Consider the following 20991-nt stretch of genomic DNA (forward strand, 5'->3'; position numbering starts at 1 on the left):
CAACGCAGACAACATTCACACACGAGGGCCCATTTAGTGTTGCCAATAAGCCTATCCCCAGGTGTGTGTACTAGTGATGGGTTGATGAGGCGTCATGAAGCGTTTCGACACATTGCAAAACTGTATTGATACTGTGTCGATACTGTGTCACTAAATACTGACATCTGCTGGACATTAAAAATCCCTACAGGCAACCTATGGACCGACTCAACTGACACTGATTTTATGACCTAGTATATACAATAATATAAACCAAGTCATTGTATTTCATTTAGGATTATTTCATATCTTTACATAAAAATATATTATCTTTTTTAGTCAAATAATGCGAACATGTATCGTGACTAGGATGGTAGAAGGTGGGGATTGAACCCCAGTGCAGCAACCCTCCGATAGCTGGCACGGCCACTCTACCAACTTCGCCACGCCGTCATTCCTGTACCTTTCTCTAGTAACAGCATTCCATGATTAATATCAATAAATTAACATTAATAATAAATGACAGAAAAATAAGCACACGTATGACTGAGGAGTCATAGTGTAACTTTGTGTGGTGTTTGAGTTGTCCAACTTTTTGTGTGGCCATAAACGCACCAGTGGCTTAGTGGTATGCGTGTGGAAATAGTGTTAAAGTGCTTTGAGTTCCTTAGAAAAGTAGAAAAGCGCTATACAAGTACAACCCATTTACCATTTGTTGACTAACACCGTTCGGGCCGCTTGTTGTCACTGTCACTCAAAGTGGCATTTCAAAATTACACAGAATAAATGTGTTTATTTTGTTTAGAATTCAGATGGGTTTGATTTGGTGCGCGGCATATATTTGCTGTGCGCAGAGGACGCTTGAGCAGTGCGCAATTGCGCAGGCGCGCACCTTAGAGGGAACGTTGCTCACAGGGCACAGAGGAGGAGGCATCAGTGCGATACAGTTCGCGTATCGGTCATGTGACCAAAGCAGCTCATGATCGGTCACGTGACTTTCTAAAAGCGGTGGGCGCACCGACACAGGGTATCGCTCTGTGAGCTCGACGCATACGCCGATGCATCTGTGTTGCCGGACCCATCACTAGCGTGTACATCTTTAAATAGAAACTCTTGAAACTTGACAAAAGCCCAGTGGTAGGGGGGCCTGGTACCACATCCCTACTTACCCCCCCCCCATATCAAGGCCCTTGTTTGTAGGTTGCAACAGAGCTAAAGAGACTGGAAATCCATCCATCCATTTTTTACCGCTTGTCCCTTTTAAGGTTGCGGGGGTTCTGGAGATGTCACAAAATTAAAAGAAAAATACATTTTGTAAATTTTGCCATTTAGACCCTTAGAGAACAAGTTGTGCAACATTGAACATTTGAATATCCATGATCAAATGTTTAGAGATGGTCAAATAAAGTTAACCTAAAAAAGGTTTATTTTTATCAGGTGGCCAGTTGTCAGTAATTCAATGTTTATTATTGTATTTATATATATGTTCTTGTCATACAGTATATAATGAAAACATAAACTTGATCATATACATACATACATATATTTTTTTCAATAGTCCTGTCCAGACACTTGGGCAAATCGTATTGTTGATGTAGATGCCCACAATTTGTGATACTTCTCGTTTCGTTATTCGTATTTGACTTTATTAAATGCTTGGGTAGAATTTTATTAAACAAAACCAGTTTTCTTTGAAGCAATACTGAAACGAATCACAGCTGATTATCTATTTCATGGAGGAATGTAGTCAATCATAGACCTGGCACCAAGTATTATTGAGAAAGTGTTGATTTTGAACTGGGAATCGTTTTGAAACAAGAATCGATTCGGAAACAAATCGCTACCTCCAAGAATCGAATGGAATCATGGGGTGCCTAAGGATTCACAGCCCTACACTTTTGATTGGTTTATGAACAAATAGCTCAAAGATATCAAAATAATTTCATTTTTCAGTATGTGGCCCCAGGCGGAAAAAGTTTGGACACCCCAATCATAGAGTAATCTGATTGGCCAATGGTCTTATTTGCTAATTGCAGGCACCTGTGTGACAACCAATGAACTAATGAGGCTGTTTGGTATAAAGTTACCTCCCAGTTTGTTCCTCAACTCAACTCAGCCCCAACATCGTTGTGTACTTTGTGTGCTGACTTCAGAAATGGGTAAGTTGTCTGTGTCACATCTTGTCGCTACCTGCAAACTTCCTACTGCGTCTTCTCCCGTTCTTGTGTTGACAGCATCAAAGGTGCTCATCGTGTACGCCCACCAGAGCCCTGGCTCCTTCAATTGTGCGGCCAAAGATGTCGCCGAGAAGGCTTTGACCGCTCAGGACTGCACGGTGCAAGTGTCTGATCTTTATGCCATGAAGTTTAAAGCCACTGCAACAGCTGAGGACATCAATGGTGAAACATCTATGTGCACTTATACCACACAACTTAAGAGACTTAGACTTCCATTTGTTGTCATTCAAATTTGAACTCTACAGTGCAGATAAAAACAATTGTGTTGCATTAGCTTGTTGTAGTGCAGGATAAAATAGCAATGTGCAGATTACTGTACAGATAAATATATTGCACTTTTTCATATGCATCCATGTTTATGGATGTATGTTATATTGTCTTCATATTCCAGCAAGTTAAGCCATTTTGGGGGTAATTGAGGGATTATGATGCGTTCAAGAGTCTCATGGCTTGAGGGAAGAAGCTGTTGCAGAACCTGCAGGTTCTGCTACGGAGGCTGTGGAACCTCTTTCTAGAGTCCAGCAGTGAAAACAGTCCTTGGTGGGGGTGGGAGGAGTCTCTAGATTCCCTGAGCCCTGGTCAGGCAGCGGCTTTTTGTGAGGAAGGAGGAAGAGGAGTCCTGATTATCTTTTCCGCCGTCCTCTCCAATCTCTGCAGAGACTTCCAGTCTGAGGCACTTAAATAATAAATAAATGATAAATGGGTTATACTTGTATAGCGCTTTTCTACCTTCAAGGTACTCAAAGCGCTTTGACAGTATTTCCACATTCACCCATTCACACACACACTGATGGCGGGAGCTGCCATGCAAGGCGCTAACCAGCAGCCATCAGGAGCAAGGGTGAAGTGTCTTGCCCAAGGACACAACGGACGTGACTAGGATGGTAGAAGGTGGGGATTGAACCCCAGTAACCAGCAACCCTCTGATTGCTGGCACGGCCACTCTACCAACTTCGCCACGCCGTTCCCTAAATTAATGGTGCCCCCAATGGGTTTGACCTTTTTATTTTCATTCATACAAATGATAAAATCCTACAAAGATGGCTGCCATTACATGTTTTCAAATTACATTTTTTTTTTTTTTTTTTGTTACGCACGTGTGCTTGTCGGTCACCTGGTGTACCAAAGTGATTCAGCTAAATCTAAATTATAAACCAATTCTGGAATTTTGTCACTACTCTGCATGGACTATAAAGATGTTGAATAAGGTAGACATGCTATGGTCTCCCTTTGCCTTTTGTAATCAGTAATGTGTTTTAGGTGAGGTCAAGAATCCTGAGCACTTCTGTTATGCTGAGGAGACCAAAGTGGCGTGGGAGGAAGGAAAACTGTCGGATGACCTCGTAGAGGAGCAGCGTAAACTCACCGAGGCTGATCTAGTCATCTTTCAGGTATAGTTTGAAGGAAATCTGTGATGTCTGTTAACCTGACTACATCCAATGTTTTCAGTTCCCCATGTACTGGTTCAGCCTTCCTGCTATCCTGAAGGGCTGGATGGACCGTGTGCTCACGCTTGGATACGCCTACTCTGATGACAAGCGATACAGCCAGGGACTCTTCAAGGTGAGCTTAAACTTGAAGAAAAGCAGTAACTATTTTTGATGTACAGTATGTTGTAGAATAACCTTTGTTCTTCAGACCAAGAAGGTTGTGCTGTCTTTCACCACTGGCTCCCATGAGTCCATGTTCAGTGCTGATGGCATCAATGGAGACATGAACGTCACCCTCTGGCCACTTCAGGTATGACACCACATGTCAAGTTCAATGACCACCTAGAAACACTAAACATGTATATTTCTGCAGAATGGCATCCTGCACTACTGCGGGTTCCAAGTGCTGGCACCTCAGATCTTCTGGGCTCCATCTCGCGTCTCCCAGGAGGAGCGCACCGCCATGCTGGAGGCGTGGCGTGCACGACTTCAAGGTCTCCGGGATGAGGCCCCGCTAGCCTTCACTCCCATGGACTGTTTTGATGGTGACAAGGGCTTCCAGCTGAAGCCTGAGGTCCAGGAGAAACATGCATGCCAGGAGTTTGGCCTCACTGTAGGAACCCACCTGGGGAAACGTGTGCCACCCAACCAGATGAGGGCTGGAGTTTGAACTTTGATACCCCGTCTACAAAATAAAAGCAGCCTGCCTCTTTAAGATGACTCTGGAAATTTGTACTGAATTATTGCAAATTGAAGCTATTGGTGCCTTCTGTTCAGATCCCAACACCAGGGCCTAATTCTCTAAACCTTAGTACTTTGTTTTGGAACTTTTGTGCAATTGGAAACACAACTAACACTTTAAAACATGCACAAATCTGGATTTTGACTCTTAAACATGGCATTTTGTTTTTAAAACCGCCAATAAGTGGTCCGAATATGATTTTAGATAAAACTTGTCAATATTCACTTGATCAAGTTTTGGAGCCCATCCCAGCTGTACTCTGGACAAGTCGCCACCTCATTTTAGTGCCAACGCAGACAACATTCACACACGAGGGCCCATTTAGTGTTGCCAATAAGCCTATCCCCAGGTGCGTGTACTAGTGATGGGTTGAGGCGTCATGAAGCGTTTCGACACATTGCAAAACTGTATTGATACTGTCACTAAATACTGACATTTGCTGGACATTAAAAATCCCTACAGGCAACCTATGGACCGACTCAACTGACACTGATTTTATGACCTAGTATATACAATAATATAAACCAAGTCATTGTATTTCATTTAGGATTATTTCATATCTTTACATAAAAATATATTTTTATCTTTTTTAGATAGTCAAATAATGTGAACATGTATCGTGACTAGGATGGTAGAAGGTGGGGATTGAACCCCAGTGCAGCAACCCTCCGATAGCTGGCACGGCCACTCTACCAACTTCGCCACGCCGTCATTCCTGTACCTTTCTCTAGTAACAGCATTCCATGATTAATATCAATAAATTAACATTAATAATAAATGACAGAAAAATAAGCACACGTATGACTGAGGAGTCATAGTGTAACTTTGTGTGGTGTTTGAGTTGTCCAACTTTTTGTGTGGCCATAAACGCACCAGTGGCTTAGTGGTATGCGTGTGGAAATAGTGTTAAAGCGCTTTGAGTTCCTTAGAAAAGTAGAAAAGCGCTATACAAGTACAACCCATTTACCATTTGTTGACGAACACCGTTCGGGCCGCTTGTTGTCACTGTCACTCAAAGTGGCATTTCAAAATTACACAGAATAAATGTGTTTATTTTGTTTAGAATTCAGATGGGTTTGATTTGGTGCGCAGCATATATTTGCTGTGCGGCGCAGAGGACGCTTGAGCAGTGCGCAATCGCGCAGGCGCGCACCTTAGAGGGAACGTTGCTCACAGGGCACAGAGGAGGAGGCATCAGTGCGATACAGTTCGCGTATCGGTCATGTGACCAAAGCAGCTCATGATCGGTCACGTGACTTTCTAAAAGCGGTGCGCGCACCGACACAGGGTATCGCTCTATGAGCTCGACGCATGCGCCGATGCATCTGTGTTGCCGGACCCATCACTAGCGTGTACATCTTTAAGTAGAAACTCTTGAAACTTGACAAAAGCCCAGTGGTAGGGGGGCCTGGTACCACATCCCTACTTACCCCCTCCATATCAAGGCCCTTGTTTGTAGGTTGCAACAGAGCTAAAGAGACTGGAAATCCATCCATCCATTTTTTACTGCTTGTCCCTTTTAATTGTCACGGGGGTGCTGGAGATGTCACAAAATTAAAAGAAAAAGACATTTTGTAAATTTTGCCATTTAGACGCTTAGAGAACAAGTTGTGCAACATTGAACATTTGAATATCCATGATCAAATGTTTAGAGATGGTCAAATTAAAGTTCACCTAAAAAAGGTTCATTTTTATTAGGTGGCCAGTTGTCAGTAATTCAATGTTGATTATTGTATTTATAAATAGGTTGTCATACAGTATATAATGAAAACATAAACTTGATCATATACATATATATATTTTTTTCATTAGTCCTGTCCAGACACTTGGGCAAATCGTATTGTTGATGTAGATGCCCACAATTTGTGATACTTCTCGTTTCGTTATTCGTATTTGACTTTATTAAATGCTTGGGTAGAATTTTATTAAACAAAACCAGTTTTCTTTGAAGCAATACTGAAACGAATCCGAGCTGATTATCAATTTCATGGAGGAATGTAGTTAATCATAGAACTGGCACCAAGTGCTATTAAGAAAGTATTGATTTTGAACTGGGAATCGTTTTAAATCGAGAATCGATTCGGAAACAAATCGCTACCTCCAAGAATCGAATGGAATCATGGGGTGCCTAAGGATTCACAGCCCTATAATTTACATACACTTTTGATTGGTTTATGAACAAATAGCTCAAAGATATACAAATAATTTCATTTTTCAGTATGTGGCCCCAGGTGGAAAAAGTTTGGACACCCCAATCATAGAGTAATCTGATTGGCCAATGGTCTTATTTGCTAATTGCAGGCACCTGTGTGACAACCAATGAACTAATGAGGCTGTTTGGTATAAAGTTACCTCCCAGTTTGTTCCTCAACTCACCTCAGCCCCAACATCGTTGTGTACTTTGTGTGCTGACTTCAGAAATGGGTAAGTTGTATGTGTCACGTCTTGTCGCTACCTGCAAACTTCCTACTGCGTCTTCTCCCGTTCTTGTGTTGACAGCATCAAAGGTGCTCATCGTGTACGCCCACCAGAGCCCTGGCTCCTTCAATTGTGCGGCCAAAGATGTCGCCGAGAAGGCTTTGACCGCTCAGGACTGCACGGTGCAAGTGTCTGATCTTTATGCCATGAAGTTTAAAGCCACTGCAACAGCTGAGGACATCAATGGTGAAACATCTATGTGCACTTATACCACACAATTTAAGACTTAGACTTCCATTTATTGTCATTAAAATTTGAACTCTACAGTGCAGATAAGAACATGTATTAGCTTGTTGTAGTGCAGGATAAAAGAGCAATGAGGTGCAGATATGAATAAATAATTATATTACTGTACGGATAACTATATTACACTTTTGCATATGCATCCATGTTTATGGATGTATGTTATGTAGTCTTTATATTCCAGCGAGTTGATCTGTTTTGGGGTAATTGAGGGATTATGATGCATTCAAAAGTCTTATGGCTTGAGGGAAGAAGCTGTTGCAGAACCTGGAGGTTCTGCTACGGGGGCTGCATAACCTCTTTCTAGAGTGCAGCAGTGAACACAGTCCTTGGTGGGGGTGGGAGGAGTCTCTACAGATTTTCTGAGCCCTGGTCAGGCAGCGGCTTTTTGCGATTTCCTGGACAGGAGGAAGATGAGTCCTGATTATCTTTTTCCCTGTCCTCACCAATCTCTGCAGAGACTTCCAGTCTGAGGCACTTAAATGATATTAGTGGTGCCCCCAATGGGTTTGACCTTATTTTCATTCATACAAACTATCAAATCCTACAAAGATGGCTGCCATTAAGCAAAACATGCTTTTGAATTACTTTTTTTTTGTTATGCAAGTGTGCTTGTTGGTCATCTGGTGTACCAAAGTGATTCAGCTAAATCTAAATTATAAACTAAATCTGCTATTTTGTCAGTACTCTGCATTGACTATAAACATGTTGAATAAGGTAAATGGTATGGTCTCCCTTTGCCTCTTGTAATCAGTAATGTGTTTTAGGTGTGGTCAAGAATCCTGAGCACTTCTGTTATGCTGAGGAAACCAAAGTGGCGTGGCAGGAAGGAAAACTGTCGGATGACCTCGTAGAGGAGCAACGTAAACTCACCGAGGCTGATCTCGTCATCTTTCAGGTATAGTTTGAAGTGCCATCAGTGATGTTTTAACAAGTGTCTGTTAACCTGACTACATCCAATGTTTTCAGTTCCCCATGTACTGGTTCAGCCTTCCTGCTATCCTGAAGGGCTGGATGGACCGTGTGCTCACGCTTGGATACGCCTACTCTGATGACAAGCGATACAGCCAGGGACTCTTCAAGGTGAGCTTAAACTTGAAGAAAAGCAACAATTTTTAACATGTTGTAAAAATAACCACTGTTCTTCAGACCAAGAAGGTTGTGCTGTCTTTCACCACTGGCTCCCATGAGTCCATGTTCAGTGCTGATGGCATCAATGGAGACATGAACGTCACCCTCTGGCCACTTCAGGTATGACATCAACATGTTGTGTTCAATGACCACCTAGAAACACTAAACATGTATATTCCTGCAGAATGGCATCCTGCACTACTGTGGCTTCCAAGTGCTGGCACCTCAGATCTTCTGGGCTCCGTCTCGTGTCTCCCAGGAGGAGCGCACCGCCATGCTGGAGGCGTGGCGTGCACGACTTCAAGGTCTCTGGGATGAGGCCCCGCTAGCCTTCACTCCCATGGACTGTTTTGATGGTGAAAAGGGCTTCCAGCTGAAGCCTGAGGTCCAGGAGAAACATGCATGCCAGGAGTTTGGCCTCACTGTAGGAACCCACCTGGGGAAACGTGTGCCACCCAACCAGATGAGGGCTGGAGTTTGAACTTTGATACCCTGTCTCTACTGAATAAAAGCAGCCTGCCTCTTTAAGATGACGCTGGAAATGTGTACTGAATTATTGCAAATTGAAGCTATTGGTGCCTTCTGTTCAGATCTCAACACCAGGACCTAATTCTCTAAGCCTTAGTACTTGTTTGGGAACTTTTGTGCAATTGGAAACACAACTAACACTTTAAAACATGCACAAATCTGGATTTTGACTCTTAAACATGACATTTTGTTTTTAAAACTGCCATTAAAATAAAGTGGTCCGAATATGATTTTAGATAAAACTTGTCAATATTCACTTGATCAAGTTTTGGAGCCTATCCCAGCTGTACTCTGGACAAGTCGTCACTTCATTTTAGTGCCAACGCAGAAAACATTCACACACGGCTGCCCATTTAGTGTTGCCTATCCCCAGGTGCGTGTACATATTTAAATAGAAACTCTTGAAACTTGACAAAAGCCCAGTGGTAGGGGGGCCTGGTACCACATCCCTACTTACACCCCCATATCAAGGACCTTGTTTGGAGGTAGCAACAGAGCTAAAGCGACTGGAAATCCATCCATCCATTTTTTACTGCTTGTCCCTTTTAAGGTCACGGGGGTGCTGGAGATGTCACAAAATTAAAAGAAGACCTTTTGTAAATTTTGCCATTTCGACGCTTAGAGAACAAGTTGTGCAACATTGAACATTTGAATATCCATGATCAAATGTTTAGAGATGGTCAAATTAAAGTTCACCTAAAAAAGGTTCATTTTTATTAGGTGGCCAGTTGTCAGCAATTCAATGTTTATTGTATTTATAAATAGGTTGTCATACAGTATATAATGAAAACATAAACTTGATCATATACATACATTTTTTTCATTAGTCCTGTCCAGACACTTGGGCAAATCGTATTGATGTAGATGCCCACAATTTGTGATACTTCTCGTTTCGTTATTCGTATTTTACTTTATTAAATGCTTGGGTAGAATTTTATTAAACAAAACCAGTTTTCTTTGAAGTAATACTGAAACGAATCAGAGCTGATTATCAATTTCATGGAGGAATGTAGTTAATCATAGAACTGGCACCAAGTGCTATTAAGAAAGTATTGATTTTGAACTGGGAATCGTTTTAAATCGAGAATCGATTCGGAAACAAATCGCTACCTCCAAGAATCGAATGGAATCATGGGGTGCCTAAGGATTCACAGCCCTATAATTTACATACACTTTTGATTGGTTTATGAACAAATAGCTCAAAGATATACAAATAATTTCATTTTTCAGTATGTGGCCCCAGGTGGAAAAAGTTTGGACACCCCAATCATAGAGTAATCTGATTGGCCAATGGCCTTATTTGCTAATTGCAGGCACCTGTGTGACAACCAATGAACTAATGAGGCTGTTTGGTATAAAGTTACCTCCCAGTTTGTTCCTCAACTCACCTCAGCCCCAACATTGTTGTGTACTTTGTGTGCTGACTTCAGAAATGGGTAAGTTGTATGTGTCACATCTTGTTGCTACCTGCAAACTTCCTACTGCGTTCTTCTCCCGTTCTTGTGTTGACAGCATCAAAGGTGCTCATCGTGTACGCCCACCAGAGCCCTGGCTCCTTCAATTGTGCGGCCAAAGATGTCGCCGAGAAGGCTTTGACCGCTCAGGACTGCACGGTGCAAGTGTCTGATCTTTATGCCATGAAGTTTAAAGCCACTGCAACAGCTGAGGACATCAATGGTGAAACATCTATGTGCACTTATACTACACAACTAAAGAGACTTAGACTTCCGTTTGTTGTCATTCAAATTTGAACTCTACAGTGCAGATAAAAACAATTGTGTTGCATTAGCTTGTTGTAGTGCAGGATAAAATAGCAATGTGCAGATATAGATTACTGTACAGATAAATATATTGCACTTTTTCATATGCATCCACGTTTATGGATGTATGTTATATTGTCTTCATATTCCAGCAAGTTAAGCCATTTTGGGGGTAATTGAGGGATTATGATGCGTTCAAGAGTCTCATGGCTTGAGGGAAGAAGCTGTTGCAGAACCTGCAGGTTCTGCTACGGAGGCTGTGGAACCTCTTTCTAGAGTCCAGCAGTGAAAACAGTCCTTGGTGGGGGTGGGAGGAGTCTCTAGATTCCCTGAGCCCTGGTCAGGCAGCGGCTTTTTGTGAGGAAGGAGGAAGAGGAGTCCTGATTATCTTTTCCGCCGTCCTCTCCTATCTCTGCAGAGACTTCCAGTCTGAGGCACTTAAATGATATTAATGATAAATGATAAATGGGTTATACTTGTATAGCGCTTTTCTACCTTCAAGGTACTCAAAGCGCTTTGACAGTATTTCCACATTCACCCATTCACACACACATTCACACACTGATGGCAGGAGCTGCCATGCAAGGCGCTAACCAGCAGCCATCAGGAGCAAGGGTGAAGTGTCTTGCCCAAGGACACAACGGACGTGACTAGGATGGTAGAAGGTGGGGATTGAACCCCAGTAACCAGCAACCCTCCGATTGCTGGCACGGCCACGCTACCAACTTCGCCACGCCGTCCCCTAAATTAATGGTGCCCCCAATGGGTTTGACCTTTTTATTTTCATTCATACAAATGATCAAATCCTACAAAGATGGCTGCCATTACATGTTTTCAAATTACATTTTTTTTTTTTTTTTTTGTTACGCACGTGTGCTTGTCGGTCACCTGGTGTACCAAAGTGATTCAGCTAAATCTAAATTATAAACCAATTCTGGAATTTTGTCACTACTCTGCATGGACTATAAACATGTTGAATAAGGTAGACATGCTATGGTCTCCCTTTGCCTCTTGTAATCAGTAATGTGGTTTAGGTGTGGTCAAGAATCCTGAGCACTTCTGTTATGCTGAGGAGACCAAAGTGGCGTGGGAGGAAGGAAAACTGTCGGCCGACATCGTAGAGGAGCAACGTAAACTCACTGAGGCTGATCTAGTCATCTTTCAGGTATAGTTTGAAGGAAATCTGTGATGTCTGTTAACCTGACTACATCCAATGTTTTCAGTTCCCCATGTACTGGTTCAGCCTTCCTGCTATCCTGAAGGGCTGGATGGACCGTGTGCTCACGCTTGGATACGCCTACTCTGATGACAAGCGATACAGCCAGGGACTCTTCAAGGTGAGCTTGAACTTGAAGAAAAGCAGTAAATATTTTTGATGTACAGTATGTTGTAGAATAACCTTTGTTCTTCAGACCAAGAAGGTTGTGCTGTCTTTCACCACTGGCTCCCATGAGTCCATGTTCAGTGCTGATGGCATCAATGGAGACATTAATGTCACCCTCTGGCCACTTCAGGTATGACACCACATGTCATGTTCAATGACCACCTAGAAACACTAAACGTGTATATTTCTGCAGAATGGCATCCTGCACTACTGCGGCTTCCAAGTGCTGGCACCTCAGATCTTCTGGGCTCCGTCTCGCGTCTCCCAGGAGGAGCGCACCGCCATGCTGGAGGCGTGGCGTGCACGACTTCAAGGTCTCCGGGATGAGGCCCCGCTAGCCTTCACTCCCATGGACTGTTTTGATGGTGACAAGGGCTTCCAGCTGAAGCCTGAGGTCCAGGAGAAACATGCATGCCAGGAGTTTGGCCTCACTGTAGGAACCCACCTGGGGAAACGTGTGCCACCCAACCAGATGAGGGCTGGAGTTTGAACTTTGATACCCTGTCTCTACTGGATAAAAGCAGCCTGCCTCTTTAAGATGACTCTGGAAATCTGTACTGAATTATTGCAAATTGAAGCTATTGGTGCCTTCTGTTCAGATCCCAACACCAGGGCCTAATTCTCTAAGCCTTAGTACTTGTTTGGGACCACATCCCTACTTACCCCCCCCATATCAAGGCCCTTGTTTGTAGGTTGCAACAGAGCTAAAGCGACTGGAAATCCATCCATCCATTTTTTACTGCTTGTCCCTTTTAATTGTCACGGGGGTGCTGGAGATGTCACAAAATTAAAAGAAAAATACATTTTGTAAATTTTGCCATTTAGACGCTTAGAGAACAAGTTGTGCAACATTGAACATTTCAATCAATCAATGTTTATTTATATAGCCCTAAATCACAAGTGTCTCAAAGGGCTGTACAAGCCACAACGACATCCTCGGTACAGAGCCCACATACGGGCAAGGAAAAACTCACCCCAGTGGGACGTCGGTGAATGACTATGAGAAACCTTGGAGAGGACCGCATATGTGGGTAACCCCCCCCTCTAGGGGAGACCGAAAGCAACGGATGTCGAGTGGGTCTGACATAACATTGTGAAAGTCCAGTCCACAGTGGATCCAACACATCAGCGAAAGTCCAGTCCACAGCGGGGCCAACAGGAAACCATCCCGAGCGGAGACGGGTCAGCAGCGCAGAGATGTCCCCAACCGATGCACAGGCTAGTGGTCCACCCGGGGTCCCGACTCTGGACAGCCAGCACTTGATCCATGGCCACCGGACCTATGCAACTCCCCCTCGCAAGGGACAGGGGAGAAGAGGAGAGAAGAAAAGAAACGGCAGATCAACTGGTCTAAAAAAGGGGGGGTCTATTTAAAGGCTAGATTATACAAATGAGTTTTAAGATGGGACTTAAATGCTTCTACTGAGGTAGCATCTCTAACTGTTCCAGAGTACTGGAGCCCGAATAGAAAACGCTCTATAGCCCGCAGACTTTTTTTTGGCTCTGGGAATCACTAATAAGCCGGAGTTCTTTGAACGCAGATTTCTTGTCGGGACATATGGTACAATACAATCGGCGAGATAGGCTGGAGCTAAACCGTGTAATATTTTATACGTAAGTAGTAAAACCTTAAAGTCGCATCTTAAGTGCACAGGAAGCCAGTGCAGGTGAGCCAGTATAGGCGTAATATGATCAAACTTTCTTGTTTTTGTCAAAAGTCTAGCAGCCGCATTTTGTACCAACTGTAATCTTTTAATGCTAGACATAGGGAGGCCCGAAAATAAAACGTTACAGTAATCGAGACGTAACGAACGCATGAATAATGATCTCAGCGTCGCTAGTGGACAAGATGGAACGAATTTTAGCGATATTACGGAGATGAAAGAAGGCCGTTTTAGTAACACTCTTAATGTGTGACTCAAACGAGAGAGTTGGGTCGAAGATAATACCCAGATTCTTTACCGAGTCTCCTTGTTTAATTGTTTGGTTGTCAAATGTTAAGGTGGTATTATTAAATAGATGTTGGTGTCTAGCAGGACCGATAATCAGCATTTCCGTTTTCTTAGCGTTGAGTTGCAAAAAGTTAGCGGACATCCATTGTTTAATTTCATTAAGACACGCCTCCAGCTGACTACAGTCCGGCGTGTTGGTCAGCTTTAGGGGCATGTAGAGTTGAGTGTCATCAGCATAACAGTGAAAGCTAACACCGTACTTGCGTATGATGTCACCCAGCGGCAGCATGTAAATACTAAAGAGTGCAGGGCCAAGAACCGAACCCTGGGGAACTCCGCACGTTACCTTGACATAGTCCGAGGTCACATTGTTATGGGAGACGCACTGCATCCTGTCAGTAAGATAAGAGTTAAACCAAGACAAGGCTAAGTCTGACATACCAATACGTGTTTTGATACGCTCTAATAAAATATTATGATCGACGGTATCGAAAGAGGCGCTAAGATCAAGAAGCAGCAACATAGATGACGCATCAGAATCCATCGTTAGCAATAGATCATTAGTCATTTTTGCGAGGGCTGTCTCCGTAGAGTGATTTGCCCTGAAACCGGATTGAAAAGGTTCACAGAGATTGTTAGTCACTAAGTGTTCATTTAGCTGCTGTGCAACAATTTTTTCGAGAATTTTAGAAATAAACGGAAGGTGGGAGACCGGTCGGTAGTTTACCATGAGGTCAGGATCGAGGTTAGGTCTTTTGAGCAGAGGATGAATATCCATGATCAAATGTTTAGAGATGGTCAAATTAAAGTTCACCTAAAAAAGGTTCATTTTTATTAGGTGGCCAGTTGTCAGTAATTCAATGTTGATTATTGTATTTATAAATAGGTTGTCATACAGTATATAATGAAAACAAACTTGATCAAATACATACATATATATATTTTTTTCATTAGTCCTGTCCAGACACTTGGGCAAATCGTATTGTTGATGTAGATGCCCACAATTTGTGATACTTCTCGTTTCGTTATTCGTATTTTACTTTATTAAATGCTTGGGTAGAATTTTATTAAACAAAACCAGTTTTCTTTGAAGTAATACTGAAACGAATCAGAGCTGATTATCAATTTCATGGAGGAATGTAGTTAATCATAGAACTGGCACCAAGTGCTATTAAGAAAGTATTGATTTTGAACTGGGAATCGTTTTAAATCGAGAATCGATTCGGAAACAAATCGCTACCTCCAAGAATCGAATGGAATCATGGGGTGCCTAAGGATTCACAGCCCTATAATTTACATACACTTTTGATTGGTTTATGAACAAATAGCTCAAAGATATACAAATAATTTCATTTTTCAGTATGTGGCCCCAGGCGGAAAAAGTTTGGACACCCCAATCATAGAGTAATCTGATTGGCCAATGGCCTTATTTGCTAATTGCAGGCACCTGTGTGACAACCAATGAACTAATGAGGCTGTTTGGTATAAAGTTACCTCCCAGTTTGTTCCTCAACTCACCTCAGCCCCAACATTGTTGTGTACTTTGTGTGCTGACTTCAGAAATGGGTAAGTTGTATGTGTCACATCTTGTTGCTACCTGCAAACTTCCTACTGCGTCTTCTCCCGTACTTGTGTTGACAGCATCAAAGGTGCTCATCGTGTACGCCCACCAGAGCCCTGGCTCCTTCAATTGTGCGGCCAAAGATGTCGCCGAGAAGGCTTTGACCGCTCAGGACTGCACGGTGCAAGTGTCTGATCTTTATGCCATGAAGTTTAAAGCCACTGCAACAGCTGAGGACATCAATGGTGAAACATCTATGTGCACTAATACCACACAACTTAAAGGCCTACTGAAATGAATTTTTTTTATTTAAACGGGGATAGCAGATCTATTCTATGTGTCATACTTGATCATTTCGCGATATTGCCATATTTTTGTTGAAAGGATTTAGTATAGAACGACGATAAAGATTGCAACTTTTGGTATCTGATTAAAAAAAAAGGGTTGCCCCTACCGGAAGTAGCGTGACATAGTCAGTTGAACATATACGCAAAGTTCCCTATTGTTTACAATGATGGCCGCATAAAGTGAGAGAGATTCGGACCGAGAAAGCGACAATTTCCCCATTAATTTGAGCGAGGATGAAAGATTTGTGGATGAGTAAAGTGCAAGTGAAGGACTAGTGGGGAGTTGAAGCTATTCAGGTAGGGAAGATGCTGTGAGAGCCGGGGGTGACCTGATATTCAGCTGGGAATGACTACAACAGTAAATAAACACAAGACATATATATACTCTATTAGCCACAACACAACCAGGCTTATATTTAATATGCCACAAATTAATCCTGCATAAAAACACCTACGTGTTTATGCTAGCTCCTAGCTCCTCTGCTAGCTCCTAGCTTCATAGAACACGCCAATACAATTCAAACACCTGGTCAACACACACAATCAATCAGCCCAAAAGACCGTTCACCTAACCCAAGGTTCATAAAGCTTATATATTTTTAAAAAGTTACGTACGTGACGCGCACATACGGTCAAGCTATCAAATGTTTAGCAGCCAAGGCTGCATACTCACGGTACCTGGTATTCAGCTGGGAATGACTAAAACAGTAAATAAACACAAGACATATATTTACTCTATTAGCCACAACACAACCAGGCTTATATTTAATATGACACAAATTAATCCTGCATAAAAACACCTACGTCTTTGTTATGCTAACTCCTAGCTCCTATGCTAGCTCCTATGCTAGCTCCTAGCTCCATAGAACACGCCAATACAATTCAAACACCTGATCAACACACACAATCACTCAGCCCAAAAGACCGTTCACCTAACCCAAGGTTCATAAAGCTTATATATTTAAAAAAAGTTACGTACATACACAAAAAAAAGTTGCGCACATACGGTCAAGCGATCAAATGTTTAGAAGCCAAAGCTGCATACTCACAGTAGCACGTCTGCGTCTTTGTCATCCAAATCAAAGTAATCCTGGTAAGAGTCTGTGTTGTCCCAGTTCTCTACAGGCGTCTGTGTATCGAAGTCAAAAGTCCTCCTGGTTAGTCTCTGTTATCCGAGTTCTTCCATCTTGACTGCATCTTTCGGGAATGTAAACAAAGAAGCGCCGGCTGTGTACTGTTGTTGCTGACTTCGTTCGAAAAATACGTCCATTTCGCACTGACAACTTTCTTCTTTGCTTGCTCAGCTTCTTTCTCCATAATGCAATGAACATGATTGCAACAGATTCACGAACACAGATGTCCAGAATACTGTGGAATTATGAAATGAAAACAGAGCTTTTTCGTATTGGCTTCAATGTGGAAGGCATACCCGTGTTCCCCGGTCTACGTCACGCGCATACGTCATCCTCAGAGGCGTTTCGAACCGGAAGTTTAGCGGCAAATTTAAAATGTCACTTTATAAGTTAACCCGGCCGTATTGGCATGTGTTATAATGTTAAGATTGCATCATTGATATATAAACTATCAGACTGCGTGGTCGGTAGTAGTGGGTTTCAGTAGGCCTTTAAGAGACTTAGACTTCCATTTATTGTCATTCAAATTTGAACTCTACAATGCACATAAGAACAATGTATTAGCTTGTTGTAGTGCAGAATAAAAGAGCAATACGATGCAGATATAGATTTAGTGTACAGATAAATATATTGCACTTTTGCATATGCAGTCATGTTTATGGATGTATGCTATATTGTCTTCATATTCCAGCGAGTTTCTGTTTTGGGGGTAATTGAGGGATTATGATGTGTTCAAGAGTCTTATGGCTTGAGGGAAGAAGCTGTTACAGAACCTGGAGGTTCTGCTACGGGGGCTGCAGAACCTCTTTCCAGAGTCTAGCAATGAAAACAGTCCTTGGTGGGGGTGGGAGGAGTCTCTAGATTCCCTGAGCCCTGGTCAGGCAGCGGCTTTTTGTGAGGGAGGAAGAAGAGGAGTCCTGATTATCTTTTCCGCCGTCCTCTCCAATCTCTGCAGAGACTTCCAGTCCGAGGCACTTAAATGATATTAGTGGTGCTCTCAATGGGTTTGACCTTTATTTTCATTCATACAAATGATCAAATCCTACAAAGATGGCTGCCATTAAGCTTAACATGTTTTCACATTACTTTTTTTTTTGTTTTGTTTTTGTTACGCACGTATGCTTGTCGGTCACCTGGTGTACCAAAGTGATTCAGCTAAATCTAAATTATAAACCAATTCTGGAATTTTGTCACTACTCTGCATGGACTATAAACATGTTGAATAAGGTAGACATGCTATAGTCTCCCTTTGCCTTTTGTAATCAGTAATGTGGTTTAGGTGAGGTCAAGAATCCTGAGCACTTCTGTTATGCTGAGGAGACCAAAGTGGCGTGGGAGGAAGGACAACTGTCGGATGACCTCGTAGAAGAGCAACGTAAACTCACCGAGGCTGATCTAGTCATCTTTCAGGTATAGTTTGAAGGCAATCTGTGATGTCTTAACCTGACTACATCCAATGTTTTCAGTTCCCCATGTACTGGTTCAGCCTTCCTGCTATCCTGAAGGGCTGGATGGACCGTGTGCTCACGCTTGGATACGCCTACTCTGATGACAAGCGATACAGCCAGGGACTCTTCAAGGTGAGCTTGAACTTGAAGAAAAGCAGTAAATATTTTTGATGTACAGTATGTTGTAGAATAACCTTTGTTCTTCAGACCAAGAAGGTTGTGCTGTCTTTCACCACTGGCTCCCATGAGTCCATGTTCAGTGCTGATGGCATCAATGGAGACATGAACGTCACCCTCTGGCCACTTCAGGTATGACACCACATGTCATGTTCAATGACTACCTAGAAACACTAAACATGTATATTTCTGCAGAATGGCATCCTGCACTACTGCGGCTTCCAAGTGCTGGCACCTCAGATCTTCTGGGCTCCGTCTCGCGTATCCCAGGAGGAGCGCACCGCCATGCTGGAGGCGTGGCGTGCACGACTTCAAGGTCTCCGGGATGAGGCCCCGCTAGCCTTCACTCCCATGGACTGTTTTGATGGCGACAAGGGCTTCCAGCTGAAGCCTGAGGTCCAGGAGAAACATGCATGCCAGGAGTTTGGCCTCACTGTAGGAACCCACCTGGGGAAACGTGTGCCACCCAACCAGATGAGGGCTGGAGTTTGAACTTTGATACCCTGTCTACAAAATAAAAGCAGCCTGCCTCTTTAAGATGACTCTGGAAATTTGTACTGAATTATTGCAAATTGAAGCTGTTGGTGCCTTCTGTTCAGATCCCAACACCAGGGCCTAATTCTCTAAGCCTTAGTACTTGTTTGGGAACTTTTGTGCAATTGGAAACACAACACTTTAAAACATGCACAAATCTGGAATTTGACTCTTAAACATGGCATTTTGTTTTTAAAACTGCCAATAAAATAAAGTGGTCCGAATATGATTTTAGATAAAACTTGTAAATATTCACTTGATCATGTTGGAGCCTATCCCAGCTGTACTCTGGACAAGTCGCCACTTCATTTTAGTGCCAACGCAGACAACATTCACACACGAGGGCCCATTTAGTGTTGCCAATCAGCCTATCCCCAAGTGCGTGTCCATCTTCAAATAGAAACTCTTGAAACTTGACAAAAGCCCAGTGGTAGGGGGGCCTGGTACCACATCCCTACTTACCCCCCCATATCAAGGCCCTTGTTTGTAGGTTGCAACAGAGCTAAAGAGACTGGAAAGCCATCCATCCATTTTTTACCGCTTGTCCCTTTTAAGGTCGCGGGGGTGCTGGAGATGTCACAAAATTAAAAGAAAAATACATTTTGTAAATTTTGCCATTTAGACCCTTAGAGAACAAGTTGTGCAACATTGGACATTTGAATATCCATGATCAAATGTTTAGAGATGGTCAAATAAGATTAACCTAAAAAGGTTTATTTTTATTAGGTGGCCAGTTGTCAGTAATTCAATGTTTATTATTGTATTTATATATATGTTCTTGTCATACAGTATATAATGAAAACATAAACTTGATCATATACATACATACATATATTTTTTTCAATAGTCCTGTCCAGACACTTGGGCAAATCGTATTGTTGATGTAGATGCCCACAATTTGTGATACTTCTCGTTTCGTTATTCGTATTTGACTTTATTAAATGCTTGGGTAGAATTTTATTAAACAAAACCAGTTTTCTTTGAAGCAATACTGAAACGAATCACAGCCAGGGCCGGCCCGTGGCATAGGCCGTATAGGCAAATGCTAAGGGCGCCGTCCATCAGGGGGCGCCACGCCAGTGCCACAAATGTTGGAGAAAAAAAAAGAAAAAAAAGTTAGTACTCTTATTTCTAAATACAAAAAATAATCCCACGTTAATTAAAATGCAAAGTAAAGCCTATTTAATAGAAATATTATTTGTTACAACATTTCCACCCCTTTATATATTAGGTATAGTTGTAAGCCTAGTTGTTAAAGTGCACATCATTAATGCTAATTAAGCAATATCACATGAGAAGGAATGCTGTTTTTTAATTTGAGCACTGCTGTGATTCGGTTAAAGATAATCATAACATAACATTCTCGTATAATATGTTAATTTGCTTTCTTTAAGTAAAAAAAAAAGGTCAAAGACAAAGCTATTCGGTTTCTTGTGAGTATATACACTTCACTGCCGATGTGGGGGGGCGGGCGCCACCTAAAATCTTGCCTAGGGCGCCAGATTGGTTAGGGCCAGGCCTGATCACAGCTGATTATCTATTTCATGGAGGAATGTAGTCAATCATAGAACTGGCACCAAGTATTATTGAGAAAGTATTGATTTTGAACTGGGAATCGTTTTGAAACAAGAATCGATTCGGAAACAAATCGCTACCTCCAAGAATCGAATGGAATCATGGGGTGCCTAAGGATTCACAGCCCTACACTTTTGATTGGTTTATGAACAAATAGCTCAAAGATATCAAAATAATTTCATTTTTCAGTATGTGGCCCCAGGCGGAAAAAGTTTGGACACCCCAATCATAGAGTAATCTGATTGGCCAATGGTCTTATTTGCTAATTGCAGGCACCTGTGTGACAACCAATGAACTAATGAGGCTGTTTGGTATAAAGTTACCTCCCAGTTTGTTCCTCAACTCAACTCAG

General features: G+C 42.4%; 3 protein-coding genes across 4 annotated transcripts; all 3 read left to right on the forward strand.

The window, feature by feature from the left end:
• The first annotated feature begins 2085 nt into the window (after positions 1 to 2085).
• Positions 2086 to 4366, forward strand: LOC133665275 (ribosyldihydronicotinamide dehydrogenase [quinone]-like). Its single transcript, XM_062070526.1, has 6 exons — positions 2086 to 2138; positions 2214 to 2378; positions 3477 to 3607; positions 3666 to 3779; positions 3855 to 3956; positions 4020 to 4366. The coding sequence occupies exons 1-6, from the start codon at positions 2135 to 2137 to the stop codon at positions 4314 to 4316; spliced, it is 813 nt and encodes a 270-aa protein (XP_061926510.1). The 5' UTR covers positions 2086 to 2134; the 3' UTR covers positions 4317 to 4366.
• Positions 4367 to 6722: 2356 nt separating this feature from the next.
• Positions 6723 to 8768, forward strand: LOC133664460 (ribosyldihydronicotinamide dehydrogenase [quinone]-like). Its single transcript, XM_062069097.1, has 6 exons — positions 6723 to 6812; positions 6888 to 7052; positions 7877 to 8007; positions 8079 to 8192; positions 8259 to 8360; positions 8425 to 8768. The coding sequence occupies exons 1-6, from the start codon at positions 6809 to 6811 to the stop codon at positions 8719 to 8721; spliced, it is 813 nt and encodes a 270-aa protein (XP_061925081.1). The 5' UTR covers positions 6723 to 6808; the 3' UTR covers positions 8722 to 8768.
• Positions 8769 to 10162: 1394 nt separating this feature from the next.
• Positions 10163 to 19067, forward strand: LOC133664461 (ribosyldihydronicotinamide dehydrogenase [quinone]-like). Of its 2 annotated transcripts, XM_062069100.1 has the most exons (7): positions 10163 to 10204; positions 10281 to 10445; positions 11563 to 11693; positions 11752 to 11865; positions 11941 to 12042; positions 12106 to 12226; positions 18847 to 19067. In XM_062069100.1, exons 1-7 carry the CDS (start codon positions 10201 to 10203, stop codon positions 19020 to 19022), a joined length of 813 nt encoding a protein of 270 aa, XP_061925084.1. In that variant the 5' UTR covers positions 10163 to 10200; the 3' UTR covers positions 19023 to 19067. The 2 variants fall into 2 exon arrangements, with proteins under 2 accessions (XP_061925084.1, XP_061925083.1); XM_062069099.1 differs by lacking the exons at positions 10163 to 10204; positions 10281 to 10445; positions 11563 to 11693; ... (1 more) ...; positions 11941 to 12042; positions 12106 to 12226 and adding exons at positions 15378 to 15430; positions 15506 to 15670; positions 18185 to 18315; positions 18372 to 18485; positions 18561 to 18662 and having other exon boundaries at positions 18726 to 19067.
• Positions 19068 to 20991: the final 1924 nt, after the last annotated feature.

This window comes from Entelurus aequoreus, linkage group LG14 (genome assembly GCF_033978785.1).
Source record: "Entelurus aequoreus isolate RoL-2023_Sb linkage group LG14, RoL_Eaeq_v1.1, whole genome shotgun sequence".
In the NCBI taxonomy this organism is placed as follows: domain Eukaryota; kingdom Metazoa; phylum Chordata; class Actinopteri; order Syngnathiformes; family Syngnathidae; genus Entelurus; species Entelurus aequoreus.